This window comes from Amblyraja radiata, chromosome 7 (assembly GCF_010909765.2).
Source record: "Amblyraja radiata isolate CabotCenter1 chromosome 7, sAmbRad1.1.pri, whole genome shotgun sequence".
Taxonomy (NCBI): domain Eukaryota; kingdom Metazoa; phylum Chordata; class Chondrichthyes; order Rajiformes; family Rajidae; genus Amblyraja; species Amblyraja radiata.
In genome coordinates this window covers 44,021,373-44,047,763 of record NC_045962.1, presented here as the reverse complement: position 1 = coordinate 44,047,763, position 26,391 = coordinate 44,021,373, and the positions used below count along the sequence as shown (strand labels likewise).

The window sequence follows — 26,391 nt, the reverse complement described above, 5'->3', positions numbered from 1 at the left end:
TTTGCTAAACCTTTGCACCATCGGCATTTATTCTTTGCCTTTGTTTTATCCGAAGTTTACCCCACTCCCGCTTTCAGACCCGAGGAAACTGCTGCTCGACGTTCCCTTTAAAGGTGGGCGCGGCCACGGTTTGGCGTCGGCAGCCCGCAAATAAACCGATCGTTGCCCCCTTTAAAAGTGGCCAGGAAGTACTGAGGGAAGGAGCTGAACTCTGACCGTCAGGGTGGAAGCACATTCAGCGCGCTGGAAAATGCACGGTAAGGGGAGGGGAGGGTCAGTGTAAACCCGGGGGGCAGCGTCCGTGGGAACCGATTGCGAGACCGCAGGCAGGGAAGGAAGGAAGGGAGGGAGGGAGGATTCCCAGCGCGTTTACTGACACTGTCCAATGTTGCTTCGATGTTACAACTTGCATGGTGTCAGTTCCCCTCCCCGCGGGAGAGCAGCTTATCTGAGTTTGTTATTTTTACTGGTTGCTGGGGGTGTATGAGCACTGAGGGGAAACCAATGCACCGAATGTTGTTGAATACTGCACTCACGCTGCCGGGGATTGAATCTAATTCGATGGTTTTGACGTACACACTATAAACTTAATCTTCATTCACTAACACCCCCGCCCCCGCCTCCACCCCAGCCTCAGGGAATTCCAAATCCATATATAAAATGTACAACTGTCAGTGGGTTTGACGGTGGAAGAGCGTTACTGGCGGTGACCAAGAGTTGCACCACGTACTCCTTAAACACGTGTTTTTTTTAAATTCGCAAAACAAGGCAAGTTTCTGAATAATAGTCAAAATAAAGCGGGTGCCATTGCTGAAGTGCACCATTTGTCAATAGTGCACACGGAGCAATCGCCATAAATCTTCCTGCCTTGAAACTGAATATATATATATATATATACAGCGATTGCTCCGTATATACTGAAACTCCACTCTTTCAAATGTGCTGATCAATTGCAACTGGACGATGTTCCACTTGATTTCAGTTGTAGATTTCAGGACTATCCATTAGTATTGCTCCCTTACTACTCCCGAATTAGTCGTCATATGCTTAACGTTTGTTTGTATTTTAACCTCTTGATCAACATCATACAGAAAAATCCGGTAGTGGACCGATGATATGTAATTTGTTGGAATGTCACCTTTTGTTTATTATTTTGAAACTGAGTTCTTAGTAACTTGAATCGTGTTCTACCTATAGATGGCTGAGCAACAGTTTTAATGCTCTGTTAACATATTTCTTTCAAATGGTCACGTAGTGCCCATACAGATCACCATCTTGGGTCAACCCTAACCAGTTTATGAAGGCAGTGGACACTGAAGTAGATTGTTAACATAACTGTTTAAGTGCTCCATATTTTTTTGAGGGTTAAGATCTTTTTTTTTTTTTAGCACCTCACACCTCCAAATGTTTCATGTTTAAGAAAGAACTGAGATACTGGAAAAATCGAAGGTAGACAAAAAATGCTGGAGAAACTCAGCGGGTGAGGCAGCATCTATGGAGAGAAGGAATTGGTGACGTTTCGGGTCGAGACCCTTCTTCAGACGTTTCATAGTCAGTGGACCATAGTTAGAGGAAATACAGAACCAATTTTGTACAGAAGATCCCATAAAGTGTGGGCTAACAATAGGGGACTTATTTGTTGTTGTTCAGCACTTTTTTTTAAAGCACTATAACTGGTCCCCTGTTTGTAAGTGGTGGTATTGGAATACATTTTCCAAGACTGCTGAGAAATCCCCTGGTCTCTGAATATTTGGACGAGGCTTGTGGGGGCATTGACATGTTAACCCTGCAAATAAAATTAATGCATGTTGGAAATATTTGGGTCAGGCAGTTGCTTTGGAGAGAGACTCTGTCTTTCTTTCCAAGTGCTTCCATCACTGTTTTATTTCTACTTTTCAGCATCTACGGTCTCTTGTTTTCCACTGTCTTAGTTCAGATTATATGCAATACATCACTAAACTCTCTGTTGAAATTGTAATCTGTAATTGGTATTAAAAGCTCTTGGTGGCTATATAGAAACTATTAAATGCTTTGGTGCATAAATTGCTCAATGTGCCTAAGGTGCCGATATGTGTACAGATGTTTTATGCCTGTTCCAATACTACCTCTTTGCCTAGTGCAAGTTTGTATTCCAATACAAGTTTTGCTATTCAAGTTTAAAAGCCTGCAGCATGATCATAACAGTATTTTTTTTTTTTAATATGATTGAGTTTACTTTACTAATGTTCGGATTTAAACATATCATGGCCATGATTTTAGGTTTCTTCTCGCTTGAATCTTGTTCTTGCCCAACTTTATAGATCAATGGTCAGACCCAATACTGTATATTCTTCTGTGTTTCATAAAGTAAGAGTTCAGAAGAGATTTACCAGGAATGAGATTGGAGTCATAGGCTTTAGTTTTGTGGAAAAAGTGGGAATATATTCCTTTTTATATTGAGAATCATTGCAACAATGGGGGAGGCCATTCAACATGTGGAATCCATGGAGAGCAAAATCAGCCAATATCCTTTTTTCCTTTTTCTTTTTTTCCCCCACAGCTCAAAATGTATTTACCCCAACAACATCTATCCCCCAATTCCCCTTTGAAAGTTCTGATTTACTTTGTTTCTACTAATGGGCAGTGAATTGCAGTTCACTATTCTATAGCCCACCCCTTTCACCCACACCCTCTCCCATATCAATTACCCTTGATTTCATCTGTTTAAGGGGAGCATCCGTATTGATGGAGTAATTGGGAATTGCTTCCACCGTCGGTGAAGAGGTCAGTAGGCAGGCAGCTCGTATTAATGGCAAAGGACGATGCTGATGTAGTCCGCAATATTCAAAAGGAGATCAAATTATAACTTTTAAAGGATTTTATGTTACAACCTTTAAAAGGAAAGAAAATTAGAAGGCTCCAAGGGAAACCGTTATGAAAGTACGATGAAATGAATAACTTTGTAACTTTGCTGAATGTTCCCTGCATTTACTGTGTGGCACATGGTGCCTCATCAGAATGTTTATATTGTGAACATTCCCTTTGTCTATTATGTAATGCGGGTTTTCTTCATCAATTGTTATGCGTGTGGGCTGGAAATGCCTATAATCAAATTTCAAAATTGGGTCTTGCAGCAGGTAAGAAAATTGAGTGCTCAAAGTGGTCCCAGCCTTGATGTATAAACCTGATGGAAAGATTTTCAATATGTTCACTACACATTTGCTCTGTCACTTGCTGACCCTTTTCAATTGACTTTTGCTCACTGTTCTTTGAGAGTCCAGCAGCAGCTCAAACTCATTGGGCATGCCTTTTCCTATCTCTGTAGCCTGAGGCCCCAAAACACTGTGCTGTAGCTTCAGATACTCGGGCTCTCGTGTTTTAGATTTCCCTTTGAAATTCCTTCTGCTTCTCCTCCTCTCTCCCTTCCATTGTGACATTGTATGATACTAACTTGCAGAAATATAAAAGCTATAGGTTATATTTTGGATCTGGTTGAAAGAAAGTAATCTCATCTGAACGGGCACTGCAGTAAAATTTAAATATCCCTAGTTGGGTAAATGAAATTAGTCCAGTTCCTACCTGAAAGATCTCATTGCTGTTGGCATCCATGAGCGTTTCTTCTGAGGACTTGAGGTAGTTTTATTCGGATGGGCTTTTATAGTTGAATAATCTTTTGATATTTATTATCCAGGCCAATACTTGAAGTATGTCTCCTTGGGGTGAGGCACCAATGGAGCCAAGTCTATGAATCATTTGCACTTTGGATAGAGGAGGTAAGGCAAAAAAAAGGCAAATTGAAGGAGTACAGGAGATTTGAGTAATTTAATTATTTAGCTATTCCTGCATCAGAAACTGTTCCACATCAGTCATGCCTTACATTTCTAATATTTATTTGAAAGTTTCCAACCTTTCTTAGAATATGTAAAGCAAATACTAACACTGTGCTCTATTAACACTTGTGTCTTCTCTGGTGATTGTCTGAGCAATGGTGCGAGGTCACTATGGTGAGTTTTTGCTTATTATTCTGTATCAGGTCAGTTTGTAGCAATCGTTTTGCCTGAGTTAGAAGGTCCTGGGTCCAAATCCTGTCTCGGAGACTTAAGGCAGAGAGTTTTGATTGATAAATCAAAAGACATAATGAAAGACTATCGTGTCCTTATAGATACATAAGTAAAATGTTCAAATTGGCTGCTATATTACTGCAAATGAAAGTACAGCTATTTCTGATAAGTGTTTCCATAACACTTGCTGGATATAATGTGATTTATTGAATTGGTGAACACTATCTGTAATACACGTGCTGAATTAGTCACAGTAATTTAGATCAGGAAATGGAGACTCATTTTAAAAGTTTTTCTGGAAATTGACAAGTGGGGGGAAAAAGCTGCTTTGAAAAAGAACAGTTTGGGAAAAATAAACTGTTTCCATGCAAACCTTCTCACAGTAATTGGACACTTGTCTCTTAACAGTCTGCAGTTTCACCACAGATGACCATAGAAATTGACAGGCAATTGCTTCTATTGACACTAGTACAATGATACACTATTGGACAAGGTAATATACAACCTGTTATTTTTTTTTTTAGCTAGCAGTAATAAAAGCAAACTTATAACTATTTAGAAAAAAACATTTTAAATTCCAGCAAGGAGAAAAGTAAGTTGCTACTGTGAATTTGAAACACTCTAGCCTCTAACCCCTATTTCCTATTGATGTTCTGTTTTTATAACGTGATTATTATCTATTATGTTATCGCATAACTATCTGTACTGACTTGGTGAAGAGCATTTTGATGCAGCCAAATATTCTGAAAGACCCTGTGGAAACATGTCCTTTTATATTGGACCAGAAAGCTCTGGTAGCTGTGGTAGGGGCTATCCCAATATTTAAGAAACAGTTAGACAAGTATATGGATAGGACAGTTTTGGAGGGATATGGACCAAATGCGGGCAGGTGGGACTAGTGTAGCTGGGACATGTTGGCTGGTGTGGGCAAGTTGGGCCGAAGGGCCTATTTCCACACTGTATCCCTCTATGACTCTGTACTCTAAAGCAGTGTTTCTTTATGAGCACAGTTAAGTAGATTGCTTTGCAATGATGGAGAGCAGCCCTTGAGTGAGCTCCACTGGGGAGGTCATTAGCTATCTTTTGTCAACACCTAATGATGTGCCTCGTGTGACAACAATGCAGCATGATCCTGGCTTTTGAAAACTTCCCATTCATTCATGTGGTTGCTTTCTCCCCCCCCCCCCCGTTCAGGGTATAAGGTTTCTGGTGTGTTTAATATTAGGAATGCTGTTTTTCTTTTGAAGTTTATTTAATGAAAAATGCTTGACTCCCTAGAGATAGACAGCATTGCGTCAACAGAGATGCTGTCATTCTGTATGTAGGAATGTATCTTAATTATCATTAATTGTGTACACAGAAGGGCAATGTGAATCCCAATCCTTGACATGATCTCGGTGCTGCTGTATCATTGGAACTGGTTCATCCATAAGCATGCTATCCAGGTTGGGACCTACTTGTGGGGACTATGCACGTGGGGTGTCTGCAGGATCTTCATTTAACCCCGCAGATAATTGGAGATCCACCAAATATTAGCTTTAGTAACATTTAAAATATTTACAGATTGATTCACGCATCCTTTAAGTCAGTAATTGTCGGGGTTTTTTTTTAAAGCTTTGAGACAAATTCACTGATCTGGAGGAGTGATGTGTTCACTGTATGTAATCCCATGTAACTGGGGGAAGAACAAGTATTGTCCCCCCCTCTTGTCCTTCTTTCAGTTTTAATCGCATGTGCATCCCCACTTTATAAACACAGACTAGTCTTTGACACCACGGGCTGTGGACATTTGTTGTGCTCAGATTAGTTAAGTCAAGTGTTTGTGACAACAGTGACCATGCTTCAGAGAGATTTCAGTGACAGAAGTTTCCTTGTGTTTCAAAAGTGTGAATATTTGTTGACTTAAAACATACAAATACGGATTCAGAACTTGATCCTTTGATCAAGAACTTGTTCCACCGTTTAATACAATAATACTTTGATTGGAATGACAATTGCTCATTCTTGTCTACCCAAGAATTTAAATACCCCTGTGGTAAAATATACTAAGATTCTCCTCCCACTGTTATTTGAGGAGGAGAATCCCAAACACTGGAAAATGTTGCCTGTACGTCATTTAAAAGTAAGGGCTCACTTTATTTAAGGGCATTTGGGCAGGTATACGGTCAGGCAGCACCTGTGCAGGGAATGGATAGACAGACAACAGAAATTGTGTCAGGTCGGGACCCTTCTTCAGACTGATTGGAAAGGGGTGAGAAAGCTGGAACGGAGAGGTGGATACAGGAGTCTGGCAAGTGATAGCCGGGTAGGCGTTTTTTTTGTTATTCGCAGATGGATGAAAATGAAAAGGAGACTAAAGGGGATAAAAGTTGGATACAGGATTGAGGTGGGATTGGCCGTTGGAGGTGAAAAGAAGACAAAAGTGTACAATTTGGAGAGAAGAAAAGGCGTGCTATTTCCACTGTTGCCTGCTACGTTGTCAAGTTTTTACTTTCTGTAACAACATTTGATATGCAGATGCAACTTTATAGGACTTTGGTTAGGCCACATCTGGAGTATTGTGTGCAGTTCTGGTCGCCCATTACAGGAAAAATGTAGATGTTTTGGAATGGGTGCAGAGTACGTTTACCAGAATGCTGCCTGGATTATTAGATTTTAGCTACATGGAGAGGTAGGATAGACTAGGATTGTTTTCTCTGGAATGTTGGAGGTTGAGGGGAGACTTGATAGAAGTATATAAAATTATGAGAGGCATCATTATGGTAGACAGTCAGAACCTTTTTCCCAGGGTGAAAATGTCCAACACTAGAGGGTATAGCCATATGATGAGGGGGGAAAGTTTAATGGAGGGAGATGTGTGGGCAAGTTTTCTTACAGAGAGTGGTGGGGGTCTGGAACGCACTGCCAGGGATGGTGGTGGAAGCAAACACAATAGTGGCATTTAAGAGGCTTTTAGATAGACACTAGACCGTTGGGTCCCGTCCCCTCAATGCACAGTTGTTGGGGGGGGGGGGGGTGCTGCGGCGTCACACACACACTAACCACCCCCCGCACACACGGGGGGTGAGCGGTGAAAGGGGGAGAGAGGGGGGAGGGGTGGAGGTGGGGTGGGCAGAGGAGGGAGAGGGATGGAGGAGAGAGGGGGGAAAGGGAGGGGCGCGGAGGGGGGAAAGGGAGGGGCGCGGAGGGGGGAAAGGGAGGGGCGCGGAGGGAAAGGGAGGGGCATGGAGGAGGGAAAGGGAGGGGCGTGGAGAGAGGAGGAGGGTGGAGAGAGGGGAGAGGAGGAGGTGGGGGAAGAGGAGGAGGGGAGCCGGGCGAGCGAGCGGGTGACGTCACTCGCAGCACGTGAACACAATGTGCAGTCATTGTCACGTCATCAGCCAAAGCCAGCCGAATTTCTAAGTTATTTGACATTTTTGAACATTTTCATTAATAACTGGAGAAATAATGCGTTAATTCTTCAGATAAGGCGATTTTTGGCCTCGCATGATAAATCTCTACAGGGATATGTAAAAATGTTACCGTTAGAGCGTCGTTTTTTGGAGCAGTATGATCTCACACACACACACACACGATCAGTGTTTTATGTATACTGGACCAAGTGGGGGAGGAAGAGGGGGGGGGAAAGGGAGGGCAGGTGAGGGGGGAGAGTGAGGAGGGAGAGAGGAGGGGGGCGGGCGTGAGGGCGGCGGAGACTAGGGAGGTCGCGGGAGCGATCTGAGGACGGTCAAAAGCAGCGGAGGACCGGCCGATCGTGGCTTCCGCGAGGGGAAGCCCAACCACCCGCGTGACAGACGATCGGGCGGGGGAGACGGAGAGGAGGTCGTCCCCCATGACGGCCAGAGATCGCCAGGTGAGATCGGGATCATCAGCGAGGAAAAGGCTTCACGATTCCCCGAGTCCCTGTGATCGGCGGAGGAATTACAGGTCTCCACAGACGACCTCCCCCAGGGGGAGTAATGGCCGCCATGCCATCTTCCCACCGAGCTGGCCCACGCGGCGATAATGATCGCCGTAGCCATGTTCTAGGACTTCAAAGAGCCCAGCGGAGCGCGCCCTGAGCAGCAGTTTAATAACGCTAAGTGACAAATTTAAACAAGTGAAAGTTAAGAAGCCAAAAATACAGAAGACAGAACAGGGGTGACGTCAGTCGCAGCGGGAGCAGAGGCAGGCAGTGTGATCCATTGTGACGTCATCAGGGAGACCATCTCGTTTATTTTCTAAGTTGAGATTTGTGAACATTTTCATAAATAACTCGAGAAATAATGCATGAAATTTTCAGATAAGGCGATTTTTGACATCATGATGTAAATCTATCGGAATATGTAAAAATGTCACCGTTAGCACGTCGTGTTTTCGAGGAGATGCGAAACGCACACGAACATCACACAAATAAATACACACTTAAGAACGAGGAGGAGCCATCTTGGGGAACGGCTGCTAGCCAGCAGCCGTCCGTTTTAATTCGCTTTTTTTAAAAGTTTTTAGTGAGTCCTGTTTTTTGTCCGTAGGGGATATGGACTTTTCAATGTTGGGGGTAGGGGTTAATTTTACTTCTAGGTCCCTACCTGGTCGGTGAGGCAGCTTTTTCTCCGGGCTGCCCGTCGACCCGTCCTCGTGGCCTACCAGCGGGCTTGGAGCGCCGTTTCCTGGCGGGGACCGCCCAGCACCTCGGCCTCGGTGGAGGCACAGCGCTGGAGCGCTATCGCGGAGCGGGCGATGCCTTGCCTGGGTCGCCGCTCTGGATCGACGCGCTGGAGCTCCGGTGAGCTGAGACCGCCGTGTTCAACACCTCCGGGCTGCGGGTCTGCGGAGCGGAGCGGGCGATGCCTTGCCTGGATCGCCGCGTTGGATCGACGCGCTGGAACTCTGGTGAGCTGTGACCGCCGAGTTCAACACCTCTGGGCTGCGGGTCTGCGGAGCGGAGTGGGCGGCGCCGATTTCAACATCGGGAGCCTGGGAGCTCCAAACCGGCGCGGCCCTGTTGGCTTCAGAAGCCGCGGTCTCCAGCTAGATAACGGCCGTTCCAGGTGGCCCAGCCGCTTAGAGGACTCTCCCGACGCCGGGGCAAGACCACCCGGTGAGAACGGCCAGGAACATCGGGCCTCCGTAGAGGCAATTGCGGTGGCCTCAATAGGCCTGACTTTGGGGTGAACTTGGGATAGGGACTGGACATTGTGCCTTCCCCCACAGTGGTGTCCATTGTGGGGGGATGATTTTTTGTCTGTAAGGTACTCCTGTTAGTCTTTGTCCAAGATGGCTGCCATGAAGGGAGAGTGGACGCTAGCGTGCTTTAGCTGCCGCTGCTCTCTCTTCACATTGTGTTTTTGATTTTTGTTTTTGGACTGAATTCTGTTTTTAATTTGTGTTTCTGTGATGTCTTTATTATTTATTTTATTCTGATTATATAATGTTTGGGACTCGGCAATGTCATGTAAATGAAAGTTGTCATGTTTAGTATTTTGTTGCATATCCTTTGCATACGATGACTGCTTGTAGTCTGCGATTCATGGACATCACCAGTTGCTGGGTGTCTTCTCTGATGATGCCCTGCCAGGCCTGTATTGCAGCCATCTTTAGCTTATGCTTGTTTTGAGGGCTAGTCCCCTTCGGTTTTCTCTTCAGCATATAAAAGGCATGCACAATTGGGTTCAGATCAAGTGATTGACTTGGCCACTCAAGAATTGACCATTTTTTAGCTTTGGAAAAACTCCTTTGTTGCTTTAGCCGTATGTTTGGGATCATTGTCTTGTTGTAGAATGAACCGCCGGCCAAAGAATTTTAAAGCATTTGTTTGAACTTGCGCAGATAGTATGTGTCTCCGACTTTAGAATTCAATATGTTACTACCATCAGCAGTTGTATCATCAATGACGATGTGAGCCAGTACCTTCAGCAGCCATCCATGCCCAGGCCATAACACCCCCACCACCGTGTTTCACAGATGAGGTGGTATGCTTTGGATCTTGGGCAGTTCCTTCTCTCCTCCATACTTTGCTCTTGCCATCGCTCTGATATAAGTTAATCTTTGTCTCATCTATCCACAAGACTTTTTCCAGAACTGTGGTCACTCTTTTATGGCCGGTGAGAAGTGCATTCAGGTACAGCTCCTGAAGGGCCGTGTTGGGGAACTGGAGAAGCAAGTGGATGACCTCGGGTTCGTCCGAGAAACGGAGTCGTTCCTCGACAAGTCCTACAGTAAGATTGTTACACCTAAGGTACTGGAAGAGAGAAGGTGGGTGACGGTGAGAAAGGGAGGGAATGAAAAGGTCCCCGGGTGTTGTACCTCTTGTGAACAGGTTCACCCACTTAGAAGTTGTCGGGACAGAAGACGTTATCACACTGAGCGGTGGACTGGCTTGCGAAGCAAAAAGTGCTGTTGAGCCAAAACCAAAGAGGCCAACGTCAGGCAACGCCATTGTAGTTGGAGACTCCATTGTGAGAGGTACGGACAGCGGTTTCTGCGGCAACAGACGGGATTCGAGGATGGTATGCTGCCTTCCTGGTGCCAGGATCCAGGATGTCACGGACAGAGTGCAGAAAATCCTCAAGGGCGAAGGTGAACAGCCGGAAGTGGTAGTGTATGTCGGCACAAACGATGTCGGAAAGAAGGGGATGAATATTCTGCAGCGTGACTTTAGAGAGCTCGGAAAAATGCTGAAAAGCAGGACCTCCAGGGTTGTTATCTCCAGTTTGCTTCCGGTTCCTCGTGCTGGCGAGAGCAGGAACAGAGAGATACGGGACCTGAATGTGTGGCTGAGGAACTGGTGCAGGGTGCAAGGATTTAGATTCTTAGATCACTGGGAACTGTTTTGGAGTAAGGGGGAACTGTACAAAAGGGACGGATTGCATCTTAACAGGTGGGGGACCAGCATTCTGGCAGGCAGGTTTGCCACTGCTACACGGGTGGTTTTAAACTGAATAAGGGGGGTGGGGTGTCAAATGGGATAGTCGAGGACGGAGTTATAGGGAAAGAAAGTAAAGGGATGGTTAATGACCCCAGAATTAACGGGAAAGGAAGCTCACAAAGGGACAGGAGAGTATGGCCAAGTGTAATAGGGATTGATGTGAAAGGTGAGATGCGTAAGGAATTAAAAGTATTGTATATGAATGCGCGAAGTACAAGAAGTAAAGTAGATGAGCTTGAGGCTCAGTTAGAGGTTGGTAGATATGACATTGTGGGGATTACTGAGACGTGGCTGCAGGAGGATCGGGCCTGGGAACTTAATATTCAGGGTTATACATCCTATAGAAAGGACAGGCAGGTGGGCAGAGGAGGGGGTGTAGCTCTGCTGGTGAGGGATGGAATTCAGTCCCTTGCGAGGGAAGACATAGGGACTGACGAGGTAGAGTCACTGTGGATTGAGTTGAGGAGTTGTAAAGGCAAGAAGACACTTATGCCCCTGTCCCACTTAGGAAACCTGAACAGAAACCTCTGGAAACTTTGCGCCACACCCAAGGTTTCCGTGTGGTTCCCGGAGGTTGCAGGTGGTTGCCGGAGGTTGCAGGTTGTGGAAGCAGGTAGGGAGGCCGACAAAAACCTCCGGGAACCGCACGGAAACCTTGGGTGGGGCGCAAAGTCTCCAGAGGTTTCCGTTCAGGTTTCCTAAGTGGGACAGGGGCATAATTGGTGTTATCTACCGACCCTCAAATAGTAGCCCGGATGGAGGGTGTAAGCTGCAGCAGGAGTTAAAACTGGCATGTAACAAAGGTAATACCACTATGGTGATGGGGGATTTCAATATGCAGGTAGACTGGGAAAATCAGGTTGATTCAGGACCCCAAGAAAGAGAGCTTGTAGAATGCCTCCGAGATGGATTCTTAGAGCAGCTTGTAATGGAGCCGACCAGAGAAAAAGCAATTCTGGATTTAGTGTTGTCCAATGAGCCAGATATGATAAGAACTCGAGGTAAAGGAACCGCTTGGTGGTAGTGATCATAATATGATTAGTTTTAATCTGCAATTTGAGAAGGAGAAGGTTAAATCGGAAGTGTTAGTGATGCAGTTGAACAAAGGGGACTATGAAGGCATGAGTGGGGAGCTGGCCAAGGTAGACTGGAGAGGGATCCTAGCAGGAATGACGGTGGAACAGCAATGGCAGGAATTTCTGGGCATAATCCGGAAGATGCAGGATCATTTCATTCCAAAAAGGAAGAAAGATTCTAAGGGGAGTAGGAGACAACCGTGGCTGACAAGAGAAGTTAGGGATAGAATAAAACTAAAAGAAAAGATTTATAACACAGCAAAGAGTAGCCGGAAGCCAGAGGATTGGGAAACTTTCATAGGACAACAGAAGGAAACATAAATATAATTCCTGGCCAGGAATATAAAGAAGGACAGTAAAAGCTTCTTTGGATATGTTAAGGGGAAAAGAGTAGCAAAGTCAAATGTGGGTCCCTTGAAGGCAGACACGGGTGAAATTATTATGGGCAACAAGTAAATGGCAGAAAAGTTGAATAGGTACTTCGGATTTGTCTTCACTAGGGAAGACACAAACAATCTCCCAGATGTACTGGAGGACAGAGGATCAAAGGGGGTAGAGGAACTGAAAGAAATTGGGACTGAAGGATGATAAATCCCCTGGACCTGATGGTCTGCATCCCAGCGTCCTCAGGGAGGTGGCTCTAGAAATAGTGGACGCATTGGTGATCATTTTCCAATGTTCAATAGATTCAGGATCAGTTCCTGTGGATTGGAGGATAGCTAATGTTATCCCACTTTTCAAGAAAGGAGCGAGAGAGAAAACGGGGAATTACAGACCAGTTTAGCCTGACTTCGGTGGTGGGAAAAATGCTGGAGTCAATTATTAAAGAGGTAATAATGGGGCATTTGGATAGCAGTAAAAGGATTAGTCCAAGTCAACATGGATTTATGAAAGGGAAATCATGCTTGACTAATCTTCTGGAATGTTTTGAGGATGTGACAAGTAAAATGGATGAAGGGGTGCCAGTGGATGTAGTGTATCTAGACTTTCAGAAAGCCATTGATAAGGTCCCGCACGGGAGACTGGTGACTAAAATTAGAGCACATGGTATTGGGGGTAGGGTGTTGACATGGATAGAAAACTGCTTGGCAGACCGGAAGCAAAGAGTAGGAGTGAACGGGTCCTTTTCAGAATGGCAGGCAGTGGCGAGTGGAGTGCCCCAAGGCTCGGTGTTGGGGCCGCAACTGATTACCATATATATTAATGATTTGGAAGAGGGAATTAGGAGCAACACTAGCAAGTTTGCGGATGACACAAAGCTGGGTGGCAGTGTGAACTGTGAAGAGGATGTTAGGAGGTTGCAGGGTGACCTGGACAGGTTGAGTGAGTGGGCAGATGCGTAGCAGATGCAGTATAATATAGATAAATGTGAGGTTATCCACTTTGGCGGCAAAAACAAGGGGGCAGATTATTATCTCAATGGGGTTAGGTTAGGTAAGGGTGAGGTACAGCGAGACCTGGGCGTCCTTGTACACCGGTCACTGAAAGTTGGTTTACAGGTACAGCAGGCAGTGAAGAAAGCTAATGGAATGTTGGCCTTCATAACAAGAGGATTTCAGTATAGGAGTAAAGAGGTTCTTCTGCAGTTGTATAGGGCTCTGGTGAGACCACATCTGGAGTATTGTGTACAGTTTTGGTCTCCTAATTTGAGGAAGGACATCCTTTTGATTGAGGTAGTGCAGCGTAGGTTCACGAGATTGATCCCTGGGATGGCGGGACTGTTGAGGAAAGATTTGAAAAGACTAGGCTTGTATTCACTGGAGTTTAGAAGGATGAGGGGGAATCTTATAGAAACTTATAAAAGGACTGGACAAGCTAGATGCAGGAAAAATGTTCCCAATGTTGGGCGTCCAGAACCAGGGGCCAGTCCTAGAATAAAGGGGAGGTTATTTAAGACTGAGGTGAGAAAAAACGTTTTCACCTGAGGTGAGAAAAAACGTTTTCACCCAGAGAGTTGTGAATTTATGGAATTCCCTGCCACAGAGGGCAGTGGAGTCCAAGTCACTGGATGGGTTTAAGAGAGAGTTAGATAGATCTCTAGGGGCTAGTGGAGTCGAAGGATATGGGGAGAAGGCAGGCACGGGTTATTGATGGGGGACGATCAGCCATGATCACAATGAATGGCGGTGCTGGCTCAAAGGGCCAAATGGCCTCCTCCTGCACCTATTTTCTATGTTTAAGTACTTCTTGGCAAACTGTAACCTGGCCATCCTATTTTTGTGACTAACCAGTGGTTTGCAACTTGCAGTGTAGCCTCTGTATTTCTGTTCATGAAGTCTTCTGTGGACAGTGATCATTGACAAATCCACACCTCTCCTGAAGAGTGTTTCTTATCTGTCGGACAGGTGTTTGGGGATTTTTCTTTATTGTGGAGAGAATTCTTCTGTCATCAGCTGTGGTGGTCTTCCTTGGCCTGCCAGTCCCTTTGCGATTAGTAAACTCACCAGTGCTCTTGTTCTTCTTAATGTTCCAAACAGTTGATTTTGATAAGTCTAAGGTTTGGCTGATGTCTCTAACAGTTTTATTCTTGTTTCTCAGTCTCATAATGGCTTCTTTGACTTTCATTGGCAAAACTTTGGTCCTCATGTTGATAAACAGCAATAAAAGTTTCCAAAGATGATAGAAAGACTAGGTGCTGAGAGCTGTCTTATACCTGTATTAAGGAGGCAGTTAAACACACCTGAGCAATTACAAACACCTTTGAAGCCATGTTGTCCAAACATTATGGTGCCCTGAAATAGGGGAACTATGTATAAACACAGCTGTAATTTCTGTATGGTGAAACCAGAATGTGTAAAAATGGTCTTTATTAAAATCTGACAATGTGCACTTTAACCACATGTGATTTTTCTTTTCTTTTTTTTTTCCTCCCCCTATTACAAATCATATTGTGCAGTACAGATGCAAATAAAGAAATTATGGGTCTTTGTCCCAAACATTATGAGGGGAACTGTATATAGACACATACTGAACAAAACATTCTCGTTTATTATATTGTTTATAGTGTACTATGTTCACATGTTCTGATATGCTGCTACAAGTAAGAATTGCATTATTCAATCTGGAACATACGACAATAAAACACTCTTGACTCTTGGACCTTTATCAGATGCCTTCTGGAAATCTAAATGTGGAACGTCCACCAGTTCTCATTGATCAGTAGCACAATGGTTCCTCACATAGCTCCAATTAATTGGTCATCCCCAATAAAGTGGCTTCCCTTTTGCAAAACTCTGCTGAGTGTCCAGCTATTATATTTGATAACAGTTCCTAACATTTTCTCAATGACAGATGTTATGCTAAATGCCCTTGCTTTCTGTGACTCCCTTTTAGATAAAATAATTACATTTGCTACTTTCCCATGTACTGGAAAATTCACAGGAAATTTGGAAAATTAAAACCAATGACTATCAAGATCCCGCCAGCCACTTTTTAAGAGCTAAGTTGAGGTCCTCAGGACCCAGAGATATATCGGTCTGCAACTCCAGTCTGCTGGTGGTAAACTACTAAGTACGTTCTTCCCTTACAATTTCTATTTTATACCTCTTTCTGGGATGCTACATATACTCGGGATGAAAACCAACGCAAAATATTTGTTTAGTTCATCAACAAACTCAACATAACACAATTCATGTTGTGAAAGGCGATTCAATTGCAGGTTTACTCTGCAATTGAATAATTTGCAGGTACATTGCATGTGCACTGCGGTTACTCCTATAAAGTGCATCCGTTGATTAGAAAAATTATAATGAGCATGAGAGAATTTCAAAGGCATTATTTGAATTTATAATCTGTAACTTCTTGGCAGCATCAGGATTAAATAATAATTAATTCCTCTTGATTTATGACAGATGCACAGACGAGTGAGAGCTTCACAGAGATGACTGACAATGCCAGGTAATTTGGACAAATGTAAAGTTAAGTGTTTGGGATTAATTGGGAAGTAATGCATGTTTGCAACACAACGAGGACAATTAGAATGCCATTATATATATATTTTTTTAAAACAGCAACTGGTTACTTGAGGAAGAGAAGTAAATACTCCATTTTGAGTATATTAAAGTTTGAAGCATCATGAGCAAGTGGCCCACAAATATTTGAAATGTTCTTCAATAAAGCAAAACATGGAAAAACAAGTTGAGCCAGAAAGGAAAGAAGTGACATTGAGGGAAAGGGCCATGCAATGGCAGAAGAACGGGATTATTAAATGGCAGAGACTGAAACACCTTATTAAGGAGTGATGACATTTAAAAGGACTCAACAATGCATTAGTTACTTACTATCCTTCCATTCTAATGTCCTTCCATTCTGGCTTGTCCTTGTTTACTGGCTCTGGCATTATTATAAGCAGTGACACTGAGCAGTATTAATCTAACCAAGCACTTATGTTAAACCTGGAACTGCCCTTGGTTTGGCATCTTATGCATGCTACCTGTTACCATGGGTACCATGGTCAAAAAGGAATTTTCCCACAGCCTTCAGTATTGTATTGTATTGTATTCAAATTTATTGTCATTGTCTCAGTTAGAGACAACGAAATGAATTTCCCTTACAGGCAGTATCATAAAAATAAAAATAAATAAATAATAATAAATAATAAAACATATTAAAAATAAAATAGAATTTAAAAAAAAAGCACAAACAGTGAAAGTCCACGACACAACATAACACAGTGGCACCAAGGTGAGGAAGGCACAGCCAGCCTCCACTCCGTTCTTCCCAGATGTTCACTCGTGGTCGAGGCCTTCCTAGCACCCGCAGTCGCCGCCCTGGGTGGCCCGATGTTCAGGCCCTCACGCCGGGCTGGTGGAACGCTGACGCCGAACCCTGACGGTGAACATCCTCCTCAGCGGCCCGGACCTCCCGATCAGCCGCCTCCCGCAGCCGGAGTCCGCAGCTCCCGTGTCCGCAGGCCGAGCCGGGCAGAGTCGCAGGACCCCGCGCTGTCCATCAGCGCCGCCCGCGTTGGGAGCTCCGCAAACCGCAGCTCCATGATGTCGGTGCCACAGGTCCAGCACTCCGGGCTCCAGACGGCGATCCCCAGTAAGGCATCGCCAGCCCCGCGATGTATCAGCGCTGTCCCGCCGCTGCTGGAGCTCTGGTCGATCCCGGCAGGATCAGAAGCCAAGCATAACAAGCTTGAGTTATGTAGAAGGTGTAGAACAGTGTACAAATATGTCGACCTATATTTTAACAACATGGAATGCTGTCCGTCCTACGAAGTGTCTCCAGCATTTTCTCTTTTTTCAGCTTTCCAATATCTGTACTTTCTCGATTTTTAAAAAAATGTTTTAAAGTTGTCTTTTTAAATCATTTTCTTAGGTAATCACCAACCTTTCCCGCTCTCAACCCCATTAGCTGATCTCTTCCTGCCCAGCAAATTACAAAGCAGCTCATGTTAGAGATGAGCTTCACCTGTCCCAGTCACCTACAATCAACAGGTCAGATCAAGGACGGGCAATCGGGAGGAATTGGGATCCCATCGTAGTCCACCTACTCTTTCCCACCATCCCGTAATCTAACATCGAGTCATAGAGTTGTATAGGATGGCAGTTGGTCCTCTGGTCCATACCAAGATGCCTATTTATGCTAATCCTATTTCCCTGTATTTGGCTGTTATCCCTCTATTCATTTCCTATCCATATTGCTGTCCAAAAAACTTTTAAACTGTTTGTAACTGCCTCTACTACCACCTCTGGCAGCGTGTTCTGTATACTCACCACCCTCTGTTTTAGACTTCCCTACCCTGACTGTGACGATCTTTCCTACCTCTGCCCCTCTTCACATTCCTCTTTCGCTCCTCGTATTCGTATTAGATATGTAAAAGGTTTGCACCTGGAATTTGGGAATCGCTGATTTGACAGTTTACATCAAACACTGGCTTGTTGCAAGTTTTAATATGTCCAATTTCATCCGTGTTTTTCTTTTCACCTTTACAGCGGAGCATATGCAGAACAGCCAAATGTCGACACCTTCCCAATGCAGAGCAAACGAGGCTATTGCGGCTGCTGCCAGGAACTGTACACCTGCCTTGAACAGGTGAGGGTGGCTTATGACCTCAGTAACGACTGCTATCAAAAACTAGGTCACACGCCTGGTGGTATTCATGTAAAATATTTATCTAGTGCATTAATACGTGTTCATAATCAACGTAGCTTAAGTCAGAAAGTTCGTAGATTCAAGCTCCACTTTAGAAACTTTGTTGCCTAATCTGGACTGTTTCTGTCCAGTTCTGTTTCACTGTTGGTGGTTATGTTTATCGTCTTGGTTCTCCCGGTATCAGACAATGTTTATGCACAAAAGGTACTGCTAAGACTGGTTTAATTAATCATTTATCAGGTTGATATTTGTGGAACCCTGCCACATCTACTACAGTACGACAATGAAGAATAGGGGTTAAGTATAGGGGCATCCTGAGGTTATACAGTAGACTACAGAGCGGCAAGTTAATTAATGATGAAGTATGTGGCGCAAGCCCAAGTCTTCGTCATAAGCCAAAGTCAAGTTGTTCGAGCTTGGAGCACAGGAATTCTTCCTCGTGTTCTGTATGGCATTTTTCTCATACCCATGAGGCAATTGAACCTTGCCTCAGTTGATGCTTACCAATGGGGGAAGCTATGAATGACTGAATGAATACTTTATTGTCACATGTGACGAGTCACAGTGAAATTCTTTGCTTGCATTACCCAAGGTATAAATACAGTCACCACATAGAGGGTACTTACAAAGTACCCCCGCGCCAGGTCTCCCTTTGTCCCCCTCCCCCTCCCTCATGGCGGTCTCCCCACTGTGTCCTCCTTTGGGTTTTTATTTCCCCTTGGCAGCGGCGTCCTCACTTCCACGTGGTCCGTCCTCATCTGTCAGTCGGCCACTGCACCGACCTCTCCACCATCACTGTGGACTCAAGCCCGTGGGCACATTCGACCCGCGAGGTTCCCGGCCTTAACTACTCCGCGGTCTCCCTTTCGGCCGTGGACTCTGTTGGCCGCAGGCTCTGACCCGCGAGGGTCCGGCCTCGGCTCGTGTACGGGAGGCGTCTACTGCTGCGGCCTAATGGGTGATGCTGATGGCCCAATGTGGGAGGGTCACCAGGGCTGAGCTGACCCTGGCACACACATCACCAGGACTCACTGGGTGAAAGACAAGGTGGTGAACACTGGCCAATATTATTCCATTTTCTTTCCGTAGGCCTGCAGATCCCAGGTCAAGTACAGTGCCACAATTCCAAAATGCTTTACCTGAAATTGTCAAATTGACCAGCCGTCGAGAAATTACGGAGCACTTTAACGATGAATCATTAGAGCCTCCCAGAAATGGGATAACTGGGGTAATACTGTTTAGATTATATTAAAGAGAGGGGTTTAGTGAGTGTTAGCTTTTGGTATAATTTAGTGGAAGTCACCAATTTCGAATAATTGTTAAGAGAATGAGGGGAGGGTGGAAGAAGAGATTTTGTTTCATGCTATGTTATGATGTAGAATGCATGGCACAAATGGTGCTGGAAGCGAATGCAACAGTTAACGTTTTCAAAAGAATATAATACATAGGTATGTTACAAAACTTGCCTTCAACGGCGCTGCAGTTCTGTCACTGGCCGTGTGCGCGACTTTGGCGCCTTTGAGGGGGGGGCGGGGTTAAAATGCGTTTTTCGACCACCTGTTCTGGATATATTGTCTCGGGGAGCTAGCTAACGCTGAAGATTTCTTCCGACTGCCGTTCTGTGACATTTTTTTTTTTTAAATCGCTGGACCATTTCAGCGCTGGAGTAAAATAAAAAGCCGCTTCTAATGCCGTGAACGCCGACAACGGGGACGGATTTCAGGTACGGGACAGCTAAAGGAAAGCCGTTTATTTTACATATAAACGTGCTTCTTAGGGTTACCTTAATCCACATTTTACGTTGCGAAAAGGTGATTTAGGCTCCATACGAACCGGCAGTATTGTTCCTGCAGATATGGGGTTTAAATTCACCCACAACGTTCCAAATGATCGCGTTCCACAAAAACCCACTCGCAAGATGATTTAAATGGCCATTAATTTACAGGAATTAAACACTAAATCCCTTCCATTTGGCCTATAAATTCATGACAATGAGATTTAAAAATCATGTTATATTGTGAATTCTTGTGTGAATGTTAATCTTTTCTTAAGAAATGGATAGATGTTTAGATCTAGTAATTGAATTATGTAATTAGCTATAATTGGATAACTAACTAATTATATGCTTTAATTTCAGGTCATCCAAGTAAGATTGTTTCATATTTGTTTCAGAATGCTTCAATCTATAATAACCGAACATTTATTTCAGTTCTCTTCATTTTTAAGAAAGTTATGGGCTTTTGACTGTCCTCGATCACAGCTTTTGTGTTAAGTCAATGGAAAAGCAATAGGGAACAAGATGCTAATTTCCGAGTATGAAAATTGCCATAATTTTTTTAATACTGAAGATATGAAAGTGAATTAGGTGTCAAATTAAACTTCTTTTTATGCTTTATCTGATGGGATAAATTGCAGACTTGATATTTAAAATCTCAAAATTTTATAACATTGCTATACTTTTATATTAATTATAGTATTATATTCATATTATGTATGCAGTAGAGCTGCTGCCTCACAGCACCAGATTCGATCCTGACTGGGTGATCCTGACTGTTGTGTATTTGGATGCTTTGAACAGACTTTAATAAGGCTCGGACACGGGAGAAATCTAACAAGCTTCTTTATTCCAGGACGCCACCTTGAGTCTCCCCGCACATGCGTACTTGCACAAGACATCACAAGATATCACATCTACTAATTACATATGCTAATTATCACGTACCTAACATTGACTATGGGAGACATTAATAACATCTCCTGTATTAATGTTAATACAGGAGATGTATATAAGCAACCCAACACCCTGCTCCAGATACACCCATACTTCCTGGTTCGCGATGAGCTAGTATTACAGGACGGAATTATTGTCAAGGGCCACAAGGCAGTGGTCCCAGCAGCCCTCCGGGACAAATACTTTGACGACATCCACAGGGGCTACCATGGCGTGGAGGCAACCCTCCAAAGGGCGCAAAGCATGTTTTACTGGCCTGGAATGACCAAATACATACGAGAAAAGACCCAAGTTTGCGCCGTCTGCTGAAGCCTGACGCCACATCAGCAAAAGCAGCCTCCACTGCTGCACCCAGTACCCTCTCTCCCATGGTCCACGTTAGCCACTGACATCTTCGAATGGCATGGGAAACACTATCTGGTCCTTGTAGACTCTTACTCTGGCTGCTTCGAAATCGACTTACTTCAATCCACTACTTCTGAAGCAGTAATCGAAAAGTTGCAGCGCCACCTCTCCTGCACGGCTCCCCTGCACGTATCCAGTCCGACAACGGCAGACAGTTCACCAGCCAAGCTTTTAAAAACTTTGCACAACGATGGGACTTTCGACATATTACCAGCAGCCCCGAATTCCCACAGTCCAACGGACTCGCCGAACACGCGGTCCGGAGTGCAAAACAACTCATGGAGCGATCGTACCTTGCCAAATCAGACGTGTACCTGGACTTGCTCAACCTAAGGAACATTGCGCGGGATCCCATACTGGGTTCCCCAGCCCAACGACTGATGTCTTGCCAAACCCGTGCTCCTCTGCCTGTGTCCCACCAGCTTCTGCAGCCACATGTTCGTTCCCCGACTGCGGTTCAGAAGCAACTACAATCCAAACGTGACACGCAGAAACGCTTCTTCGACAAGTCCAGCAAGCCACTCGCACGTGGACAAGTGGTTCGTCTCCAGACAAACAAGGGCTATGCACGTCTGGGACACATCTATGGCCCTGCCACAGAGCCCCGCTCTTAGGTGGTGGAAGCGGACGAAGCCATCTACAGACGCAACCGTCAACATATCCTTCAGGTGAAGGAACAGCGTCCTGCGACTCCGTATCCTGATGTCTCGCATTTCGTATACCCTCCCACAGTCGGTCCCGCGTTCCAACTGCCACCTATTGTTCCCACTGCAGTCTCCCCGTGGCATTTGGCGTCTAGCTCGCCTATCTCGTCACCCTCCCTGCCTGTCGGGACACCGGTCGTTTCCCCATTTCCCTCCCCGGTTTCTTCTCCAATGAAAGGAGGTGAGGCGGGCTCGTACCGCACACGGGCCGGAACGGTTTGCAGGCCACCCGTTAGATATGGCGATTTTGTGTAATTCTGCAAATGTATTATTAATATCCCTCCTATATTGATTAGCCACCGATACTTCTTTTGTTTCTAGAAGGAAGGATGTAGATTGGCTATTTCATACTAGCCAATTATAGTGTTTGTTGGTAGTGACTCCGCCTAGTATGTACTTCATATTATCAAGAGCCTGCTTACGCTAGTTAGAATGAATAGCAGTTCGGAGATGTGATGACTGCAGATCCTTGCTGTATGTAGATTTAATAAATATGTGTTGTATCTTGACGAGTGTTTGACTTGACTCATTACAGGATGGTTATGGGATTTTCAGTTTATCAATACAGAGCAGCTGATGGCCTCCACCAGCAAGTCCTGTTTGCAGCAATATTTCTTAGGAAAATTGCAGCATTATAAGCCAGAAAAAGGTAGTGGGATCAGGCTCTATTAAAGAGCCAGAAAACGGTAGTGGGATATGTAGGAGAGTGAAATAACCCAGGAAGCTCTGTCCAGCAGCTCATTGGGCTTGGAGTGTTTGGTCCACTACCATACCTGGAGAATCACCAGAGGAGGAAGGGCATTGTTGATAATTAAGGGGGAGTAGGGAAGCAGGATACAGTGAAACGAGTCCAGCATGGGTCAACTTGCACTGACTGCACTTTTCTTTTTGATTCAGCACCTGCAGACCACTCGGCACAAGCAATCCGCCGGTGAGTCCCGATGTCAGGTGGTGGCAAAAAGCCTCATGGAGCGCTTCCTGCAAGATGTGATACAGTACCACCCCTCCCGCTACAAAGACAACAGGTGAAGGAAGGCACTCTTCAACCCAGTGATCCGCAATCTCATAACTCATTGCCAGTTAGCGTCCACTGTTATTTCAGCCAATCTGCACCTGTTTAACGTTGCAGATTAAGTAGCAGGATGGAAGTAGAACTGCAATGCAATCTTAGGGTTACATTTAAAATATTTAGAATTTGAATATCATGTTGATATTGTTTTTATTGTCATGTGTACTGAGATACAGCAAAAAGGCTTTATTTTGCTTGCCATCCGGGCAGATCATACCATACACTAGTACAATCATACTGTATATGAGTACAACAGGTAGTGCCAACAAAGGAAAGGAAAATGAAACTGTTCCCCTGATGCCTGTGTAAAAGCCCTGGGGTATTTTGATGGGTCATGAAATTATAATACCATTGCCAAACTTCCCATCTTCTGTCAGAACTTCCAAGAATAGTGGACTATTCCGACAGTATCAAAAAATACAATTTAAAAAAACAAGTATTCAACTTTCCCAATATACTAACATTTTGTTTTATTTTGCTCAGGCCAACATACATGGACCTTCCATCAATCAGTGCGCCTCTTATTCCCAAAAAGGAGGTTGCAGATATACACGCCTACCAAGATGAAAAGGAGACCAGAGAGGAGTTGCCCAGTACGGACAATGACTCTGTCCAATCGGCACACGTGCTGGTTGGAAAGAGTGTCGTTAGTTGCAATCAGACCAAAGACAGCAACACATCTTCGCTGCCTGTCGGAGATCCAGTGAGCGGAAAGGACACCGCAATTAAAGAGCCAGCTTCTGTAGAACAGGCTGAAGTCAGCTCCTCTTCCTATAAAGAGTTATGCAGGACTGCGTTTTTAACTGCGAGAGAGGGCATCCTATCTTGCAGTAAAGTGGATAGGCACGGAAGTCGCATTGCTTTGGGCATATATAAACCAATGTCAAGGAGAGGAATAAAGGATTGCAATAAGCTCAAAGCCACTGGCTCTCCTGGAAGTGAGGATCATGAACATTGGAATCCTATGTCTCAAATGAATTTTCCTAACGTTTCATCAGGGCCTGTTTTTAAGTTTTCCAAATTGCACCACATTAATTCTCAGGGTACAATTGCAGGACCCCCTCTCCCTCAACTCGGGGACCACATGGGGCCCAGTGGCCCACACTGTCCTGGAGGCCCAAGCCAACTGGAGGAGTGCAAGCCACACAGCAGAAACACTGCCCCTTGCCCGGCTACGCTCAAAGAAACCAAAGTGGCCGAACACATGGAGGACTTGGTCACGGAGACCATTGAGACAGTCATTCAGAAACACTGCAGCAGGCAGGCATCACGGCTGAAAGACAGCGACAGTGAGAATTCAATGTGTTGTCAGCTTCAATGCCGAAGGAAAACGGTGGGGAGGGGCCTGCAGAGAACAAAATGGCCTCCCGAGAGAGATCACGGCACACCATCAAGCAGCTGCGAAATGACCTGCAGCAGGCAGACGCTACAAGAGACGGCATCTTGCTTCAAGAAGATGCTGTCTTTAACTCTGTCCTGCGAGACCAAATCTGGAGGACAGCGCCAGGGCACAGGGGAGGACGTGGCGAGTTTGGGGGGTAGTACCTGTTTTCTGGGCAGTCAGCTGGGACAGCTGGAGTCCAGCAGCAGCTCTGAATGGAACGCCTCTGTGAAGGTGGAGAAGCGCTGTTCGAGGATTCCGGTGAAGGACCTGGAGTTGATTACGGATGCACGAATCTCGCTTGAGGACCCCGACTACAAGACTCGGTTGAGTTCAGTTCTTCGATTACAAACGGAAGAGTGCGACAAAATGGAAGTTGAAAATGCTGGCCCGGCGGAAAGCAGCGTGAAAGCGGAGTACGTCGAAGAGAAAACACAGCACGTCGAGACAGAGCAACGGCTGCAGTCTTTGCCTTACGTACCACCATCTTTTGCTGGAAAGACTTGGTCCGAGATCATGACAGAGGATGATCTGAAAGTGGAGGCACTCGTGAAAGAGTTCAAGGAAGGACGATACTTATGTTACTTTGACAGCGAGTCCTTGGCCAACCATGGAAGGAAACAGAAGAAGCACCGGGACAAGGTGATGGAAACATCCAAAGGTACGTGCAAGGAGTCAGCTGACAGCAGTCGCTCCGTCCCTGTCACTGAAGCGTTGCCTCACTTACAGGAGGGGAATGAGGAAACTGAGCTACCACCAACTCTGGGCCAGTCGGCACTGGGCAAGAAGCCGGCCTTGAGGCAATACCGCATGGCGTCCAGATGCCAGGTGGTGAAGGTGAGCCATGCTACCCAGACTAGCGAGGCCGGCTATCCTGTGGTCAAAAAGAAGTCTAGAAGGATGGACCAAGAGCCTGAGAACTTTTGGAGCGGGCCAGACCAGGTGGAAACGCCCAGTATGAAGACCAGGCTGTGCTCCCTGAGGTTGCCCAGGTCCTACAGCAGGATCATGAGCCCAGTCCAGCCCAGGACGGTCATCTACGTCCTGTCCTCGCCTGACTTTGAGTCCACGGTGCGTGCTGCCTCCTTGGAAGGGAAGCGGAGTTCCAGGACGTGGCAGGACGGTGCCAACCCAGCCAAGTACAAGTACAAGAAGTCGCCGGTCAGGTACTATGACCCGACCACCAACAGGATCCTCAAGACGCTGCCGGCCAGCCTGGGCCAGTCCCACCATGTGCGCCAGCTCTTCAGGAGCCTCAGCCCGGACATCAACGCAGGGTCGACGGCCGACGAGCACCGGGGCACCATGACCAAGATCCACCCGAAGACCGGCGGAGCCTGCAGCCTCCTGCAGGCCTGCAGCAACGCGGCCTCGAGCTCCTGGCCGGCAGGCCTGCTCAAGCCCCGGGACTGGGCCCTGGGGGAAGCCCCTGGCAGCGACTCCAGGTCGGATGGACCCCCGCTGCCCCTGCAGAAGAACCTGGTCCTGTCGCCGTTGAGGAGGGGCGGGCCCGACTCCCCCTTCGGCCGGCTGCAGGTGTACGCCGGCCCGCGGAGCCGCCGGCACCCTGACCGCGAGGCCCCGGGCCCGGCCTCCACCCGGGATGAGCTGCAGCTCAGCAACCCGAGGGGAACCACGTTGCAGTCAGACATAGTGCCCTCAGCCCCCGCCTCCTCACCGGGCCGCCCACGGCTCCGATCTGGCATCCGTCGGCCCGCCGACAAGGGTGGCTCCTCCGGGGAAAAGGTGCTGAGGAGAGAAACCAGGAGCGGGGAGAAGGGCGCCAAGCGACGGGGCCGACGACAAGGCCTACGCAAGAGGAAGTGAAGCCCCTCGCGGGGGTGGTTGACCCGTCACAGCCCCCCCCACCCCCCCTCCTCTGGCTCCTCAGTTCCTTTTCTTTCTTTTGTATTATTTCAGGGAATTTGCAGTTGAAACAGAGGTTGCAACTGTATTTTTTATAAAGAGCCTGAGTGGTT

General features: G+C 45.9%; 1 protein-coding gene across 4 annotated transcripts; it reads left to right on the top strand.

The window, feature by feature from the left end:
* On the top strand, nucleotides 1-26,391 carry zdbf2 (zinc finger DBF-type containing 2). Of its 4 annotated transcripts, none has more exons than XM_033024346.1 (7): nucleotides 1-257; nucleotides 3,671-3,752; nucleotides 4,449-4,533; nucleotides 15,875-15,920; nucleotides 17,963-18,062; nucleotides 22,860-22,987; nucleotides 23,515-26,391. In XM_033024346.1, the coding sequence occupies exons 4-7, from the start codon at nucleotides 15,904-15,906 to the stop codon at nucleotides 26,237-26,239; spliced, it is 2,970 nt and encodes a 989-aa protein (XP_032880237.1). In that variant the 5' UTR covers nucleotides 1-257; nucleotides 3,671-3,752; nucleotides 4,449-4,533; nucleotides 15,875-15,903; the 3' UTR covers nucleotides 26,240-26,391. The 4 variants fall into 4 exon arrangements, with proteins under 4 accessions (XP_032880237.1, XP_032880233.1, XP_032880235.1 ...); XM_033024344.1 differs by lacking the exon at nucleotides 4,449-4,533 and adding an exon at nucleotides 5,401-5,485 and having other exon boundaries at nucleotides 2-257; XM_033024343.1 differs by lacking the exon at nucleotides 4,449-4,533 and having other exon boundaries at nucleotides 2-257.